The 17,691-nt window shown below is 37.6% G+C and overlaps 1 protein-coding gene across 2 annotated transcripts; it reads left to right on the top strand.

Moving 5' to 3' along the window:
- The first annotated feature begins 15,705 nt into the window (after positions 1 to 15,705).
- On the top strand, positions 15,706 to 17,196 carry LOC103700036 (uncharacterized). 2 transcript variants are annotated; one of them, XM_088717270.2, is made up of 2 exons: positions 15,706 to 16,083; positions 16,458 to 17,196. In XM_088717270.2, the coding sequence occupies exons 1-2, from the start codon at positions 15,874 to 15,876 to the stop codon at positions 16,959 to 16,961; spliced, it is 714 nt and encodes a 237-aa protein (XP_088573396.1). In that variant the 5' UTR covers positions 15,706 to 15,873; the 3' UTR covers positions 16,962 to 17,196. The 2 variants fall into 2 exon arrangements, with proteins under 2 accessions (XP_088573396.1, XP_008780235.5); XM_008782013.6 differs by having other exon boundaries at positions 15,736 to 16,083; positions 16,437 to 17,196.
- Positions 17,197 to 17,691: the final 495 nt, after the last annotated feature.

The raw sequence follows: 17,691 nt of genomic DNA, 5'->3' as shown, positions 1-17,691 counted from the left end.
TATGAAGGGAAATTCAGTAAAAAAAAATTAGAAAATATTTTATTTATAGAAGTACAGTAAAAAATGGATAACATCAATTATTTACATTATAATGCTGTTATAATGTTAAATAGTATATTCAAGTGACTGTTATGTTTTCTTCTTACACATATATTGACTGTCTTCACTTATGTGGATTCGTAGTCAGACCTGATTAGATCCAGGTTGAGCAGTAGTCATGAAAACTGTTTCAATGGCCTTTATAACCATTGTAATGCTACTATTTTAGATACTGCTTAGAGCTAAGAGCCTTTGTGAAATTTTTGTGCTGGTCCTATGTTGCTTGCAAATGCTGATTGTTCTGGTTATAGTTTCATTAGGATCTTCCCTGTTTGGAGTATTAGGTCACTGTGTTTCTCTCTCTCTCTGAAGAGTAGAAACCTAGATATCGAGCGGCTGCCAGCTCGAGATCTGAGCTCTTCTCTTGCTTCCATGCCTCCCAACAATGTTCCCCATGCCAAAAAGCTCTGATCCAAGTTCATTTGCTGGCGGCAAATTCTTCTCCTCCTGATCATTGGAGGCTCCTTGAAGGCTTTGTTCGATGCCGAGGATCAGGTGGAGTTAGCTTGGCCATCATTGGAGCTGGGTCTCTGAAGCCCTCTCCTCGCCGGTGGGCAGTGGGTTGAGGGTCTCTCGCTGGATCACCGGAAGGTATGCCCGGGGGAGCAACCATGGAGGACAAGGAGGACGGGCGGCAGTGGAATTGGCACCGTCGAGAGGCATGGCAGGGAAGGGGAGCAGGTAGAGGGGCACCAGGGGGTGGGGGAGGTATAGATTGCAAATTGGGTTGAGCGTTGCCTTGTAATCAAATCGTTTCAAATTAAAAAGATTTAAGTTCATATAATACATGCACACCGGTAGGTTAAAAAGACTCGTAGGTGATAGGCCAAATGGGCGAGAAGGATGCAGCCATTTGACAATATATACGTAATGCATAGATACTCAAGAGTTATCCCCAACTGGTGTTCACATAAGAAATAAGACAAACAACAGACATATGATATGCTCATATGATCATATAATATATAAACAAAAAATCCATTAGGCCTACAGAAAACTTCGTTTCGTGAGCATGGAGAACGAACTTGAGAATGCGGAGAACTGGGAGGCACATGATGAAGTATAATGATTAGAAAAGTTAGAGCAATTAAAACCGGAGAGTCATATTTATGGGGATTGATGGAAGAGGTTGCATGCCAAATATGGCCTACGCCTGAGTTCGTTGCAAGAACTTTAGATAAATAGGATTGCATTATTTCTATTTTCAGGATTAGAGTGTTAGTTCAAGTGCCCCTCTGTTATTGCAAACTCTTATCCTAGTATATCCTTCTTACCACGAGTACTCCAGGTTAGACATGGTTCACTGTGCCACGCTTCTGTTTAGAAAGTTTAAGCATGGTGCAGTGGAGTGCCCAATGCTCAGGGTTGAGTAAGTTATAGACATGATGGTGGAAGTAAGCTAGATACTAAATTCAATTAACTCATTCTCTTCATTAATCTATTCCCACATCATCTCTTAACCCTTCTTTTTTTTATTCCATATGTTTGTTTTCTTGAAGAAAGTCTAACAATTAACTAACAGAGCCAACGTCTAAAAAGTTTTGCTTAGCTATTAGAACTTCATTTTCATTGCCATATGGTCTAGCCTTCTATCAGGATTTTGACACTATTAATAGAGTGGAAAAAAGATCACAATACCCTTGAGAGTGGTCGGATCTTGGCATTGTATGATCTCAAGGTGCTTCATCCTTTCTGATTCATCCACTTGCATAGATCTTAAAGTACTCTATCTCTATCATTCATACATCTGCACAGATATCAAAGCACCACATTCTCTGTCATTCATTCATTTGCATAGATCTCAAAGCGCCTCATCTTCTTTCGTTCATCCACCTACACAAATCTCAAAGCACTATATTTGTCATCCATTTACATAAATCTCAAAGCATTCAATCTTCTATCATTTATTCGCTTGCATAGACCTTAAAGCATTCTATTTTCTATCATTCATCCTCCTGCACATATCTTAAAGTATTCCATCCTCTATTATCCATTCATCTATACAAATTTGAAAGCGCTCTATCCTCTCTCATTCATATGCCTACATAGATCTCAAACCACTCCGTCATTTGTCATACATCTACCTGCATAGATCTCAAAGCACTCCATCCCTTGTCATCTATCCACCTGCATAGATTTCAAAGCACTCCATTCCTTATCATTCATCCATATGCACAGATCTCAAAGTGCCATATACTCTATCATCCATCAATCTACATAAATTTTAAAACACTCTATTCTTTATCATCCATCCACTTGCATAGATCTCAAAGTGCTCAATCCTCTATCATCCATCCACCTGCATAGATTTTAAAGTACTCTATCATCTATCATATATTTACCTACATAGATCTTAAAGTATTTCATCCTCTTTCATCTATATGCTTGAACAGATCTCAAAGCACTCCATCCTTTATCATTTATTTGCTTGCATAGACTTTAAAGCACTCCATCTTCTATCTTTTATATGCCTGTACATATCTCAAAGTGCCCCATCCTCTATCATCTATAAACTTGCATAAATCTCAAAGTGCTTTATCTATCATCCATCCACCTACATAGATCTCAAAGCATTCTATCCTCTATCATCCATCCACATACACAATCTCAAAACACTCCATCCTCTATCTCCATCTACTTGCACAGATCTCAAAGCACACCATCATATGTCATTCATCCACTTACATAAATCTCAAAATGCTCTATCTTCTATCATCCATTCGCATGCATAGATCTCAAAGCACTCTATTCTTTATCATCCATCTGTCTCCATAGATCTTAAAGTATTCCATCCTTTATCATCCATCCACCTACATAGATCTCAAAATACTCCATACTCTATTATCCATCTGCCTGCATAGATTGCAAAGCACTCCCTTTCAATTCATGCCAAAATAAGTCTCTTGCTAAGTTTGTGAAAAGGGTAAGTTTGAAATTTTACAAAAGTTTAGTTATTAGATGGCCTACACATGATAATATTTTGTAATGGAGATAGACAACTGGGCCATATTATAACGAATGTGAAGTTTTGGTGGTTAATTGATATTTTTTAATGTATGTTTGGAAAATCTAGCAGGATTAGGTTGGATTTTCTATAGGAATTAGGCCTGTTAACTTTTCAAGTCCTATTTTTTCAAAAGACCCATTCTAGTCTAGGCCTAAATCCCATCCATATATGGGCCTATCGGACTGTAGGATGAAAAAAAGATCTATGGAGGTCCTTTTTTTCCCCTAAAGAATTTGTGTTGGAAAGAAATTGGGTTGATATGGTCTTTGCTTAAATAGACTGCGTAAGCTATGATCCAATGAAAAATCCAGCCCAATCCTGTTGGATTTTCCAAACAGGTTCTTAAACTTTGGTGTCTATGTGTAAATGGCCCAAACTTAGAGGAATGTATCTGGAATTTTTTCTAGAATATAAGCAAGAGACTCTTCTCAGAACAATGGAACAATAAAAAAGAAATTTATAATGAGAGCAAGCGACCCTTCTCAGAATAATGGAATTGATTTCATATTATCTTCTTCTATACTTTGCTGTAGTTTTTACAATAGATTTAGGTAGCATTTTGTGATCGCAAAACTTCTTGAAGGTTCAAGGAAACCAAACCCAATCCTGTCTTTTTCAAATTCCGGCCGTAGGCCTGTGGCAGGCCGCAAAAATATCCTTGTATCACCATTTGCTTGGTTTCCCAGTTTCATTTTGAAAATCAAGGAAATAAGTTTTCGGTATGCCCGGAGGGACCCTAGATGGAATGCCACCAAAGAAGAAGACCGATGCTCGCCCTCCACTATTGTGCAAATCGGAAATCTTGTTGAAGATTCCACCTCTTTAGAGGAGCAACTGGTTTTCTGAGCCGAGCAAGTGAAAAGCTCCTCACCCTCACAACAACCTGGTGCCATTAGTGGTAGAACCCAATAAAGTGTGTTTCTCCAAAGGAATGCTGGCCAACATGAAGGTCAACATCCAATTATGGGAACATTCTAATAGGTAGTGGGCTAGAAGTGCAATACTGTTGCATAGTTGAAATATCTTGGAGGAGCAACTGGTTTCCTGGGCCGAGCAGATGGAAAGCTCCTCACCCTCACAACAATCTGGTGCCGTTAGTGGTAGAACCCAACAAAGTGTATTTTCTCAAAGGAATGCTAGCCAACATAAATGTCAACTTCCAATTATGGGATCATTCTAATAGGTAATGGGCCATATGTGTAATATTGTTGCATAATTGAAATACCATCTAGACGAAAGTTAGAAGGATCTATTGAAAGTGCCGACAAGCCAATTTGCTACAGTTCTAAGATTGTAAGTAAGTCAATAGGGAGTTCTTCTATGCAAATGTCTAACCAAATTGACAAATTGATTGCAGTTTTAGCCGATCAAAATCTGTCTTCACAAGCATCTTGCAATACATTCCTGAACTAGTAGATTTTTGAAAGTAGTCCTCAGCTTACGTGCTGATCACTTGTCCAAGATATACAGTATGGAAATGTAAGAATTTTAAAATGGCTTGACTTCCAAAAACTAATATCATATGATGAGAAAAGCCTAAGTATTATGTGGGAGAGCCATCAAGAATGAATCCGTAAATATAGAATATCGAAGCACTTATTAGGTTGCAAGGCCCATTCCATGCAACTGCTTCAGCCAGCTATAGGTGGAATGTAACTGTTGGTAGAGATTTTATTGGCCAATGAGGAAATGGGAGTAAGCCTATAGTTGAAGTTGTGATTCATGCTAAGGGGCAACCGAACCCAACTTCTGGAATAGGTGCGGTTATAAAAGCTTGGCGGGGGGCAAGGTGGACCTAGTAACTTATTGAAGCAAGCGGCTCCGACAATAAGTTTGGCACCTCTGGCGAACCCAATTGTTAATGCTGGGGGATAGTTTGGGTATCTGCCGGTTTCTAATTTGTTGCCTTAAGGGATATACTTATTCAGTTCTACATTTGTTTCGCAAACATTGGAAATGAGTCTTTATCAAGTTAGTGTGGGCCCTCATGTGACACATTGGAGTCCTTTGTTTCAACTAAAATTGCGCGCCCTTGCAGCAATGTGTAATATAGCAAAATTAGGATGATCGGGGTCAACTACCACCAAATCTAGCCCATTTGGTAGATTTAATTAGAGAACAACTTGGTTCTTTTGTAACCTACAAACTCCTCAGAGGATATACTCTTGGTTTTCAGATGATGATGAAGTATCTATGGTGGAACATATCAGAAGGTCTTCTATCCAATGCATTGTAGCAGGTGCCAATGATTTTCTTAAATTGAGGTTATTTGCAAATTCACTCATGGGTTCTGCTTTTCTCTGATATGTTAAGTTGCCCTCAAATTTTGTTTATACTTGGCAAGAATTAGAGAGTCAATTCTATGCCCAATTTTATAAACCAACCAGAAGTTTCAGTGGCTGATTTAGCTAGATTGACACAACAACTTGAGGAGTCAGTTGAAAAATATATGTCTCGATTTAAAAGGGCAAGAAATAGGTGTTACACATCCCTAAGAGAGGTCGAATATGTTAAAATTGCCCAAAATAGCCTTAATCTTGAGTTTAAAAAGAAATTTACCGATCAAGAATTCCCTGATTTGTCTTAGTTAACTTATCAAGTTGTGAATTATGAATCAATTTTGAGAGAGGAAGAGCATAATAAAACATCAAAAGAAATATATTTTAGAGACTATAATTATGAAATCTCGGCATTTGAAGCCTAGTACTGAAGGAAGGCTAAAATTTTTGTAATGTTATACAGAAGGCTGGTACTGAAGGAAGGCTACAATTTTTGGAGAATGATAAAGGCACCATGTTGATCAATAGAGATTCTTCTCCTAAGATGGTCGTGGATCTTTCGAAGGTGACATCGCCTAGTTATAAACATAATATTGTGAAAGAGTTGAATCTGTGGGGCGATTCTATGAAGATTGATAAGGCATATGGGTCGCAATGTTGGAGAAGTTGATTCAAGGAATTACAGAACTGGATCTAATACATGTGGAGGTGCGTTGCTGGACTTGTAGATAAGTCTCATGGTTTAGTGCTACCCCAGAAAGGTTGGTGGATCACCAAGAGAGACATTGGAAGAATTGGCCACAAAATCTCTCTTTCAATAGGTTGGAAAAAAAGAGGTCTAAATGTGGAGATTGGATTATCAGCTGAGAGGCTGTTGAAGGCAAGAAAGATGCATGTTGAAGAGTAACTAGAAGATAAAAGGAAGGCTCCATTGGATGAAGGCCAATCGTCTAGTGAGTACAATAGAGGAGTTCAAAAGAGATAAAGAGTTAGGGCAAATAACACAAAAAGAGCAAAGCAAAGATAAAAAGAGGTGCTGCTTGATTGACAAGTGGTTGAGACTTCAAAAAAGGTCAGGGTGATAGTCCTAGGCCGAAGTTCAAGTAGTAAAACGGACAATGACAGAAGAATGCCAAAATCAGTGAAATTTCCAATTACCCTACTCGGAGAATGGAATGAGATTCAACCAAAAGAAGAAGATAGTATCGGCCAGTGCCAATGATGACAAAACTTCAAAAAAGGTGTTGGCAAAGGATGAAGGCAATGGAGCAAATCTTGATAGCAGGGCCATAAGAGAGAGAGTTTCTTGACTAATGATGGTACTAGGTAAGAAGAGAGAAACCTACGCAGGCATCAACATAGTAATTAGCTGCCAAAAATATAGTTGATGAGGTAGAGTGAAAGATTCAATTTAGATCAATTTTCTGAAAGATAGATGTGAATATGGTCTTCATGCTGCCCTATATTTTATATGTGAAACCAAATCAACTTGCCTAAATTGAAGGAGATGTATTGCAAATGGGCGAATGTTCAAAATTTCTTTGTGTTGATCCGAAGCAGAATGAAGTGGTGGAGGATAACTCCTGGCCAATGAATCTTGTGTAGAAAAAAAATGTTGCTGCCATGTCATTCTAGAAGCCAATAACAGAGATGGACAAACATATTAAACCATTTTATATTAATGTATATATGTTTGGAAAGCCAGTTCGGCAAATATTAGTGGTTAATGGTGCAGTAGTTAATATCATACCAATAACAATTTTGAAGCTGGGAAAGAAAGAGAATGATTTGGTTATAGCAGATGATCGTGACCAACTTCATAAGAGGATCTTGCAAATCAAAAGGAGTATTACCGGTGCATTTACAAGTAGGCTCCCATGTATCTACTATTGCGTTCTATGTTATTGATACTTATACTATGCAAAATAGGATGAAGAAGAAGTGGAAATAGTTATAGCTAATAATAAGATATTCATGTCGAATGCCAATATAGCAGAAGCTAAATTATATCAAGAAGATATTGGTCCGGTGAAATTTGTGAAATAGAAAAAGTATGGAAAAATTACTAGTCTAACTATTTCAAATATGACTGAAGCTAACAGCAACAACCTTCCGTGTATAATGAAAATGCCTCGACTTATTGAGATTGAGAGGCTGAATGGTTTTCTAGCCCTATCATGATCACGGAACAAGATCAAATGAAGGCAATAGCTAACACCTTGGCTAGGTTGGCAGCATATGAAGAGTTTAGTAATCATATAATATATTATAATAAATTATTAATTAATTTATTTATATATTAATAATTATTACAAAATTTATATTTATATTTATACTTATAATATATTATTTTTAGTACTAATAATTATTTTGATTAGAAAAATAAGTAAAATAGAAGTAATATATTAAATAGTTTTATTATATAAATATAAAGTATAATAATATATTTCTACTATAAATTAAAAATAAAATTGAATAATAATATGATTAATAATATACTATAATATAATATATCATAATATATATAATATCAATATAATATAATATCATATATATAATATTGATATAATATATTAATGGTATATTGATAAACAAATTTTTTTTACTAAACTGAGAAATATTTTTGTTCTCAATGTTTAACACAAGATCACTATCCTGGGGTGATTTTGGATTTTCGACCTCAAGCACGGACATCCCATTACTACATTAGGCAATGATTTAATTGGTGAGGATAATTTGGGATCACTGCCACATAGGATCACTGTGGTGTAACCAAATACGGTGATCTCATCTCCTCCACTCACATTATCTTTGATCTTGAGATGATCACTCTATACCAAACATCCCCTAAATGATCTTAGTGGGATAACAAAAAGAAAGACTAAATTGATCAGAATTTAAATGGCAAAGAGTGCCATTATTATAACAAAAGTAGTGCTAATTGGAGTTTGGCCATTTTGAACCAGACTAACACTTGATTAATCAATGTTCTAGGTTGCAGAGTCCCAAGGAGAGGATATTACTCAAATTGTATTTCAAAAGAGATTGGTTGGAGTGTGGCGATAAAAATGAGATTTCATTCTTATAGATTAGGTTTAATTTGGTATCTTGACGAGGAGGTACAATTGAAGTAAATGATCTGGGTATTTTCTTCAAGGCCACATCCAGATTAGCCTAATAAGGCAGAATCCTCATACTACAGTTTGGCCAGAAAAAAAAGTTGATATCAGTTACATCCTATCATCTTGTTATCGTTGGATAATAGGATGTGGGGTTATTGTTTTCACCATATATTTGCATGCATATGTGGGCCAATGGACCGATTGGATTAAACTAATCATATGATGAGTGCACAAAACAAATGGATTGGATAAGGGCTAAGGTTCAACGATAGATTTGGGCGGGAAAGATCCACTTGCCGCAAGTCTGAAGATATAATCAGCTCGAAACAGTAAAGTGGGTGAGTAGAGAATAATTGACGACTACTTATAACTGCACGAGAAGATGGGAAGATATATATATATATATATATATATATATATATATATATAAATTGTAATAAAAGTAGAGGACCCTTTTCGGAACAATAGAATCGTTTTGTTATTATCTTCTTCTTTACTTTGTTCTAGTTTTTATAATAGATATACAATATACTTAAGTAGCATTCCATGATCTCAAAAACACTTGAAGGTTCAAGGCAAACCTATCCGATCATATCTTCTTCAAATTCTGGCCATCTTTAAGGTGGCATGCCGCGTTGCCATTTGCTTGGTACTCTTATTCTGGTCTGAAAATCTGAAAAACAACATATTATTTATTCACATGAATAAGGAAATGGCGGTCTCACTAAAGAAAAGAATATATCATCTAAAGGCTTGCATACTATGCTATGTAATGCAATATAATTTTGCAACAGCCCATAAAGGGTTATCAAGGAGTATGCTTAGAGGGGTGAATTGGCCTCAAGAGGTGATTGGCCCATGCCGAGGTAGTCACAATTTTGGTCAAGCATCACATGGGCCCCAAAATAGACTATATCTTGCAAAGTAAAAGGGTGGCAGGAAAGAACCCATGCCTAACTATGCTACCTTAATCTACTTTAGTCATTATTTGATTATTTTATTCATGCCTGAGATAAAATCTACATCTATGCCCACAATTTTGCTTCGAGTGACGCAACGAAATAGGTGGGGAAGAAAAATCTAACTCAGTAGAAATCTGCCGTGCTACCTTTCTTAATTGTAACATTCTCATGTTGCTTAAGCATCTCTCATACTCCTGCAATTGCTTGCTTCCGTTTCTCTCAAATCTCTTCATGCATTAAATGAGTGAGTAATGATCTAAACCCTGTGCATTTATTGTTAGCCCAAGACAATCTTGGGCGTCCAAGTCTTCAACGACACGATATGCAGGATAAACCCATGCAAAAATCAACGAAACCTCGAGTCAATGTTGGCATTAATGCAGTGTTTGAGTTTTCTCACCTTCTCGTAACTGCGCGTGGCCCCACCACCATACAAAAGCCTCGAGGAGAACGCGTTTGGGATTGTTCCATTAATAGCTCGAAGAAATACGGAAGTTTCGTGGGTCCTAAATGCCAAAAGGATTGAGCTATTTAATGAGACAGACTACTAGACTTAGTGCCTTAATGGTCAAATTTCATATCGTCAAACATACTTGAAGGTAAGGCATGTACTTGTGCTCCACGCTCCCCAATGGACGTGAAACCCGAGCACAACTCAACGTTACAGATGAACGAGGGACTCGTCAGACTCTCGCGGCCTTTTCGCTCCAAGTAAAGATGTATACAATTCACATGTCAATGGCTAGTTCTCTTAATGAAAGATGTCAATTTCTAGTTCTCAATTTAATTGCCATCCAATAATTATGATTTGATTAGGCTTCATTTAACTCCGCGCCTTATATTATACAAATTTATAAGCTCAAATAATGAGCAAGTCGAGGATTATTGGCGGTCGCATGGCTATCAAAACGAGGGACTTCGGGGGAAAAATTGTTTCATAGTCCCTCGTCACCAAAGTGCAGTCAAACTAGAGAACAGGAGTTAGTTTTTCTTGGTTTGACAATAAAGATTCATGACAGCAATGCGAGGTGATTCAAAATTTTAGATAAATGAAGAAACTCAAATAAATAAATTATGAGCATGAAGGCACAAAATCAAGATTCAAGATGAGCAATTGAACATGTTTAATTGTATTGCTGTAATATCTTCCTTAGAGTTAACCAAGCCTGGTCGATTTGAATGGCTTGGGCCTTAGGATGGGTGTGAGCCAGCCTTTCGGCACGCAGCCCAGTATGCAAGTAGGGCGAAGAGCTTATTTCTCAAAAAAAAAAAAAAAATGTTTTGCACGTGCATTGCACACGCTAAGGAAGAGATGGACTTCCAAAGAAAGTCGTCTTCTTCGTCGGTTTCTTTCAGAAGTTCGATGTTGACAAGGACTCTGACACCCTCTCCACTCTATATAAGTATGCCCAGGATCCCCTCGCCTCACTGTCGGATGGTGTTGCCGATCGCCATCGTCAGACTATCGTCGGCTCCCTTCATCGTCTCTTTTTGATTTTCTACGGCTTTGGCTCATCGTGCTCGTCGGAATTAGACTCGAGGTCATGCCGAAAGCCAAGGTAAGGCCTTCGAATCCTTTTACTTCTTTAATCTTGCATGAAGCTCCATCACCAGCCAATAAATTTGCCAGAATTGATGAAGAAAAAGTCCCCTATCTCCAATCCTATCACTAGCCCTATTTTCCCTTTTTTTCCTGCCAACAACACTGTCGCTTCCCATTGATGAAGCTCAGGCTAAATCATTAGGCCTCTTCTTAGGCCACATAGTGGTGATATAACGATTGGTGAGCATGCTAGAATTGGATCAAGTCAAGAACATCCTTTATTTTTCTATCATTTTTCTTGATTTTTCTCCTCTACGCCTATCACTGCCACCGACCGCCGGTTGCAAGACCTCTAGTAGCAACGCTATAGCCAGTGCCACCATTGGTAGTAACCACCACCAGGTCCTATGAGGCTCTTCCCCTTTCCTTATTTTTCTTAGAAGAAGAAGAAAAGAAAACAAAAAAAATGGAAAATATAATATTTTTGACTCTCTCTCCTTCTCTATATCTCTCTTTGAGTTCGGCAGGCCCGACTATAGGGACCCTCTCTTGTGATTTTCGACAATATTGGTAAAGAGAATCCTGACCCTTGGCTTTCGAGCGGTATACCAGCCTCCGCCTTGACTCTTGTCAAACACTACTAGATTTGGTTTCTCTCGCTCTCTATGGAGCTACCTATATTCTAGTCTGATCTTGATCAGATGAAGTTACTATGATCGGACCAACCCAGACTCTTAGGCACTACCGCCTAATTAGCTCTCTGCCATCCTCTTAGTCTCTGTCTTCTATACCCTTTCTCTCTTCCTCTCTCTACTCTCTCTTCCTCTCTCTCTACATGATTAATGGACCCTTTCAGGTCCCAGGCAAGCTCAAGATGACTATTGACCTAGGAGGGATCCTAGGTAGGCATTATGCGATCTTAGAAGGAGATTTTGGATCAATTTTGTTATGATCATCTGCCATAATACATGGATGGTTATAATTATTCCGACAATGAGATCTGGCTCTATATGTGTGCAATCGTCTAGACAAGAAGATATTGAACAGATCACTTTATCTCCGCATTCGTAGATCGAGGAGTGGATCAGTGCTCGCTATACTTGAGTCTCAAATCGATATAGGTAAGAATTTTTATACACAATATGTATTTGTAGCTTGTGTCGATAAGTTTGAATTTTGCATCATTATGTGTGTGATTGCTGCTTAATTTCTAATACAAATATATAAATATATATTTCTTTATGGCATAGATGTATCAATTATTGATGATTTTGGTTGTTTGAAATATGGTGCTGGTTATTTTGAAATTTGGTAAGAAATATAATAAAAAATTATATTTTTTCTAACATGAATAAAATTTAATAATTTGATTGCTGAGTAAAAAAAATTGGACTAGTTATGTTATGATGGCCAGTCATGGGCCGAATCATGATATTTTGGTTTGCCGCCATAGGCTGAAGTGGGGATTATAGTTTACCACCATGCGCCGAAGCATGAAATTATAATTTGCTAGTCATGGGCTGAAGTGTGACCATAGATAGTCTAGATCAAAAAAATAATTATTGATCGAAAATGTGGATAATAATGAACTATAAGATATATGAAATCACTATTGAACAAAAGTTTTAGATTGATAATATGTTTGATACTTGTTCTTGAACGAGATATATATTTGCTAATGTACATTTATATACGCATATCTATATGAATTTATTTGAGCCATGCTAAATAGTTGGTATGAGATTTTATAATTTTTGCTTGTAATTTTATAATTTATAGTTAATCTTTATTTTAAATTTATTTTATTTATGTTGGTGTGAGTGTGGGAGGGCTGTAAAACTTGCAGTATCTCTTTTTTTTTTTTCCAAAGTTGCAGGATGTGTAGTCTCGATTAGGTTGGACGTAGAGTTCGAACGATAGAGTCATTAGCTAGTTAGTTTATTTTTTGATACTAATGAACATTTAAATATTTTGTAGTTGAATAAGTTTGATTATTTGACTATGGTGGATTTATTTAGTTGAATTGTTTAGCTATTATTTATTATTTTATATTATGGAGTTGTTAAAATTTTGTTCATCTTAGGCCTTGCATGATCTTTAGGGCACCGCTTGAGGTTTATGTGGACATATCATATGTCTGACCCAGGTGATAGGTTGGGGGCATGACTATTACATTCAATCGAGATCATGCTTGCCATGAGAAATTGCAATATGTTTTCTAGTCTAGCTATGAACTAGCTATTAAGTGGAAGTGGATAGGTCATGATGAAAAAAGATGGGCAAACCTGATTGCTTTAATGTATGTAATAACACTAAAATATGGGTTATCATGCATACAAGTAGCTCTCACTTTTATAGCCATGTATGTCAAAAGTGCATACATACACAGTGATGTGTGGAGACTAAAGCTGACTATGGGTGGAGCTTGGCATACAAAACATGAAATTTTACATAGGCCCAGCCCGAAGCTCGACTAAAAATAAATAGAGTTTAGGCTCGAGGCCCGCTTGGCATGTACAAGCAGTTTTTTCTTTTTTAGATGTTTACGTTAAAAGCATATATATATTTATAAACAACTATGTGTAAGAGAAGGTACAAAATCATGCATGGTTCAATATAATTAGTTGAACAAATTTAATTATGTTGTGGTTGCCTATAATACAAGACAAGCAACGAGACAAATAGCTGTCTGCTCAATTATGAGCCAACTATTGAGTATAAGTTCCAACGTTATGGTATGTGTTGGTGGCTTACACATTTGAATTTCCCTATTGCATGTTTAAACACAAAACATAGGCCATCCTTTGTACATGCAATTTTCAGCTTTATATACAATTCATTATATACAATTGTATGCATAACGAACAAAATTATGACTCAAGATAAGTAGTTGAACATGTTTATCTACTTACCTTCAATATAAGTCATGACAATTATATAAATAGCTATATGCTTATTTTTTATCTATGAGCCGGCTTTCTAGGATAAATTGACATGACATAGCTTGTAGTTGTGCATCTATGTTTCCTTAATAATTTACTAGTCTAGTATGCTACAGTAACTCTGATGACACATCACAGTACATGTTTGTTCCTTACACATGTGAATAAAGGAATGAGATAAGAAGTTAGTTATGTTTAATTATATTCTGTTACAGTCACATTAAGTCAAGAAATGCGACAAATAGATATTTGCTTACTAGTTTGGCTATCGACCAACTTTGATGACATATCATGAGACACATTTTTGGCTCATAGACTGGAATAATGGATCAAGATTAGCAGTCATACATGTTTAATTATATTGTATTTTATGTTTAGTTACAATCAAGCAATGGGACAACTAGTTACCTGCTTACCCAACAAAGTATGAAAGTATAGAATTATAGTTTGAGATAAGCAGTGGAATTATAATTATATTGTGTTTACCTTCAATATAAATCAAGCAATGAGATAGTTATGTGCTATGTGCTTAGGTGACCCCTATGAAGTAGTTGAGTGTGAATTGACATGTCATTGTACATGTCCATGCCTTGTATATCTGCATTGCCCTAATAACTTACTAGTCCATGACAACTAGTCTAGCTCTCATGACACGATATAGTAGGTGTTCGTGGCTCAACAAACTTGAATAATGAATCGAGATATGCAGTTGGACATGTTTAATTACATTATGTTTGCATTCAGTTTGAGTCAAGTAATGCGACAAATAGATATTTATTTTGTCTAGCTATCCACCAACTCGCATGACACGTAATGATATATATTGTTATGGCTCATAAACCCAAATAAGAGATTAAGTATATCGGACATATTTAGTTATCTTGTATTTACATTCAATTTAAGTTGGGTAATATGATAAATAGCTCTCTACTTACTGGTCTAGCTACCAACCAGCTCCAGCGACACATCATTGAATATATTCATGGTTCACACAACCGAATTATGGATCATGATGAGCAGTTAAACATGTTTAATTACACGGTGCTTACGTTCAGTTTTAGTCAAACAATACGACAAATACCTATTTTCTTACCAGTCTAGCTACGAACAAGCTCTTGCAACACGTCATAGTACATTTTTGTAGCTTGCATACTTGCACTCCTCTGATCCATAACACCATCTAAAAATCATGATTCCCCTTCATATATGCAAGCAATTTCTAATTATGTAGCTGTACATGATAAAAAGAGAACATATAGCCATGTGCATCTCTGTATGCAAAGATGAAGGGCTGCGTGGAGGAATTTTCTGCACTCCAAGGTTGATAGGATGACACTATGCATGCATTCATTAAAGATTTCCTACGGATGTACGTTGAAAAATAGTGAAGATCTACATGGCAGATTTTACAGCGGCTGACGGTACGTTATAAAAGATATAATTCTTGGGGGCCACAAAATCCGACTGGAAATGAGTGAATCCAAAGTACTTTAGAACTTTCCACCTAGCGCGTAGGTAAGACAGACTCACCGCTCATGCTCCTCAGCCAGTCTCCAAAAAGGAGGCCCGCACTTTCTCCGCAGCATTAAATGCTCCCTCCACACCATTAAATGCTCCTTCCTTTGGCCGTCTCTTTCTCCTCTCTCTCTCTCTCTCTCTCTCTCTCTCTCTCTCTCTCCAACCCTTCAACGGACTCCATGTAATAATTGCTGTTATCAAAATACTTTTGGACTCGTGTCATATTATCTTAACTCCGGCTTTCTTCATTCATTGATTACGCGCGCTCTCTCTCTTTCTCTCTCTCTCCACTCTTTTCTGCTATAAATTCCCTCTATCTTCCTCTCTGGTTCCGCAACTTCTCCTTCTCTTCCTTCCTTGGATCGATCTCTAGGGTTTTAGAGCTATCGTGTAGGTCTCCAATGGAGACCGACCTGAGGGCTTTGGCGCGGATTCTTAGTGGGTACAAGGAGGAGGGAGGAGAAGGGAAGGGGGAGAGGGAGAGGGAGAGGGAGAGGAATCTCGTCACCCTCAACCTCCTCGGCGGCGGTCCGATCAAAGTCGGATCCAGGGGTTTGGATCTCGACTTCCGGGTTTCTTCGCCTGGTTTGGAGAACCGCCGCGATCTACTGGTAATTCTCTTCTTTCCTCTTTGTCTCAAGGGAGTTCCTAACGATTTCCTTAAGATATTCTCTGTCGTCGACTCGGTGACTTCTGTGCGTTTCCGTTTGTTTGTTGATTGAAAAATTCTTGATTGAGATTTGGAAATTTCATCAAAATGCATCGCCAAGAAAGCTAGAATCGACTTCTTTTCTGGTTTCCAGCGTGCAGCGTGGCGTCAAACTAAAAAATGCAAGAATTTATATATATATATATATATATATATTTTCTTCTTTACTTGTTTTTCTTTGAAAAAATATATATTATTACTTATTATTATTATTATTATTAATTTGGCCTAAACGAGTTTCTGAATCCGTGACAGTCCGATCTGATGCATCCTCAGAAGCCCAGCCCCCCTCCGGCGCGCCGCGAGCTCCAGGACCTCAACCTCCCACCGGCCCCCGACGCCGCCGGCGACGGCGGCGACGCCCCTCCGCTGGAAGACTCCGCCTCCCTGAACCTGAACCTTGTGGCTCCCCCCGCTTCGGAGCACCCCAGCACCTGCACCCTCGAGAACGTGAAGTCCGCCCTTGAGCAGGCGGAGCGCGAATCTCGAGACAAGGCTCGTCGAGAGGGAAGACTGGATGGCTCTCCTTCGTCCTCGTCGTCGTCGGCGGCCACGAACTCATCGGTGAAGCGGCGCGGGGGCGAGGAAGGAGGAGGGGGAGGAGGAGGAGGGGAGGTGGGAGTGGACGGCTCTGACTCGTCCGGTGGGTCCCTGATGGCCACGGGGTGCCCCAACTGCCTCCTGTACGTGCTGGTGGCCAAGCGGGACCCGCGCTGCCCACGGTGTGGCTCGCACGTGCCGGCCCCCTTCTTCGGCAAGAAGCCTAGGGTCCATTTTTAGTTCAATCGATGGTCAACTTCAGATCCCAGAACTACATAAAATTGTCACCCAGATATAGATAAAAAAAACGTAGACATGAGATAATAGTTTTTTTCACTTTTTTCCTTTTTTGTAAATAAGAGAAGGAGCTGTCTCTCAGTTTAGATGACTATTTTTGTTTTGTTATTTTTGATTTTTATTTTATTTGTGCCGTGGATTGTAAATAAATAATTTTTGTAAATAAATAAAATTTTTGTAGCTAAATTTGTAAGTCTTGCTTTTAATTTTTTTTTTTTTGAAAATGAAGAATGGCATGGAATGATATGATTGAGACTAGAGATCTTGAATGAAAAAAAAGGCCAAACGCTGAGAAAGGATTAAGTATTTATAAAATTTGAATAAAGAAGGTAAGAATATTGATAATTTATGTGTTTATTTATTTATAAAGTCATATTAGAGAGGGAAGAACAATAAAAGCAGTAAGCGACAACATTTTAACTACAAAAGATAATAATCATTAATTTGCAATTCATGCACATTCCTTGAATGGGGTGTGAAATTCATGAGTGAATAACAAAATTTATTAAAAAAATTTTGAAACACCATTACAATATGAAAAATAAGCAGGCCAAAGCAAAGTTAAAGAATATTTTGAGAATTTAGTAATTTTAAGGATATTGCCATTATGGATGGACAACAATATTCATCATGGTTTAAGTAGACTTGTTATGAATACTAACTCTTTATGTCC

Source organism: Phoenix dactylifera, chromosome 1 (assembly GCF_051530095.1).
Source record: "Phoenix dactylifera cultivar Ajwa chromosome 1, Ajwa_hap1_PhDact_Kaust_v1.1, whole genome shotgun sequence".
NCBI classification, from domain to species: domain Eukaryota; kingdom Viridiplantae; phylum Streptophyta; class Magnoliopsida; order Arecales; family Arecaceae; genus Phoenix; species Phoenix dactylifera.
Note: the sequence above shows the minus strand (reverse complement) of the source record. Positions and strands in the feature narration are given on the sequence as shown.

Bases quoted from the DNA above. Each gene is read 5' to 3' on its own strand.
- LOC103700036 (XM_008782013.6), top strand. From the start codon at position 15,874: ATGGAGACCGACCTGAGGGCTTTGGCGCGGATTCTTAGTGGGTACAAG. The intron at 16,084-16,436 runs GTAATTCTCTTC...AATCCGTGACAG, and splicing joins AGAACCGCCGCGATCTACTG to TCCGATCTGATGCATCCTCA.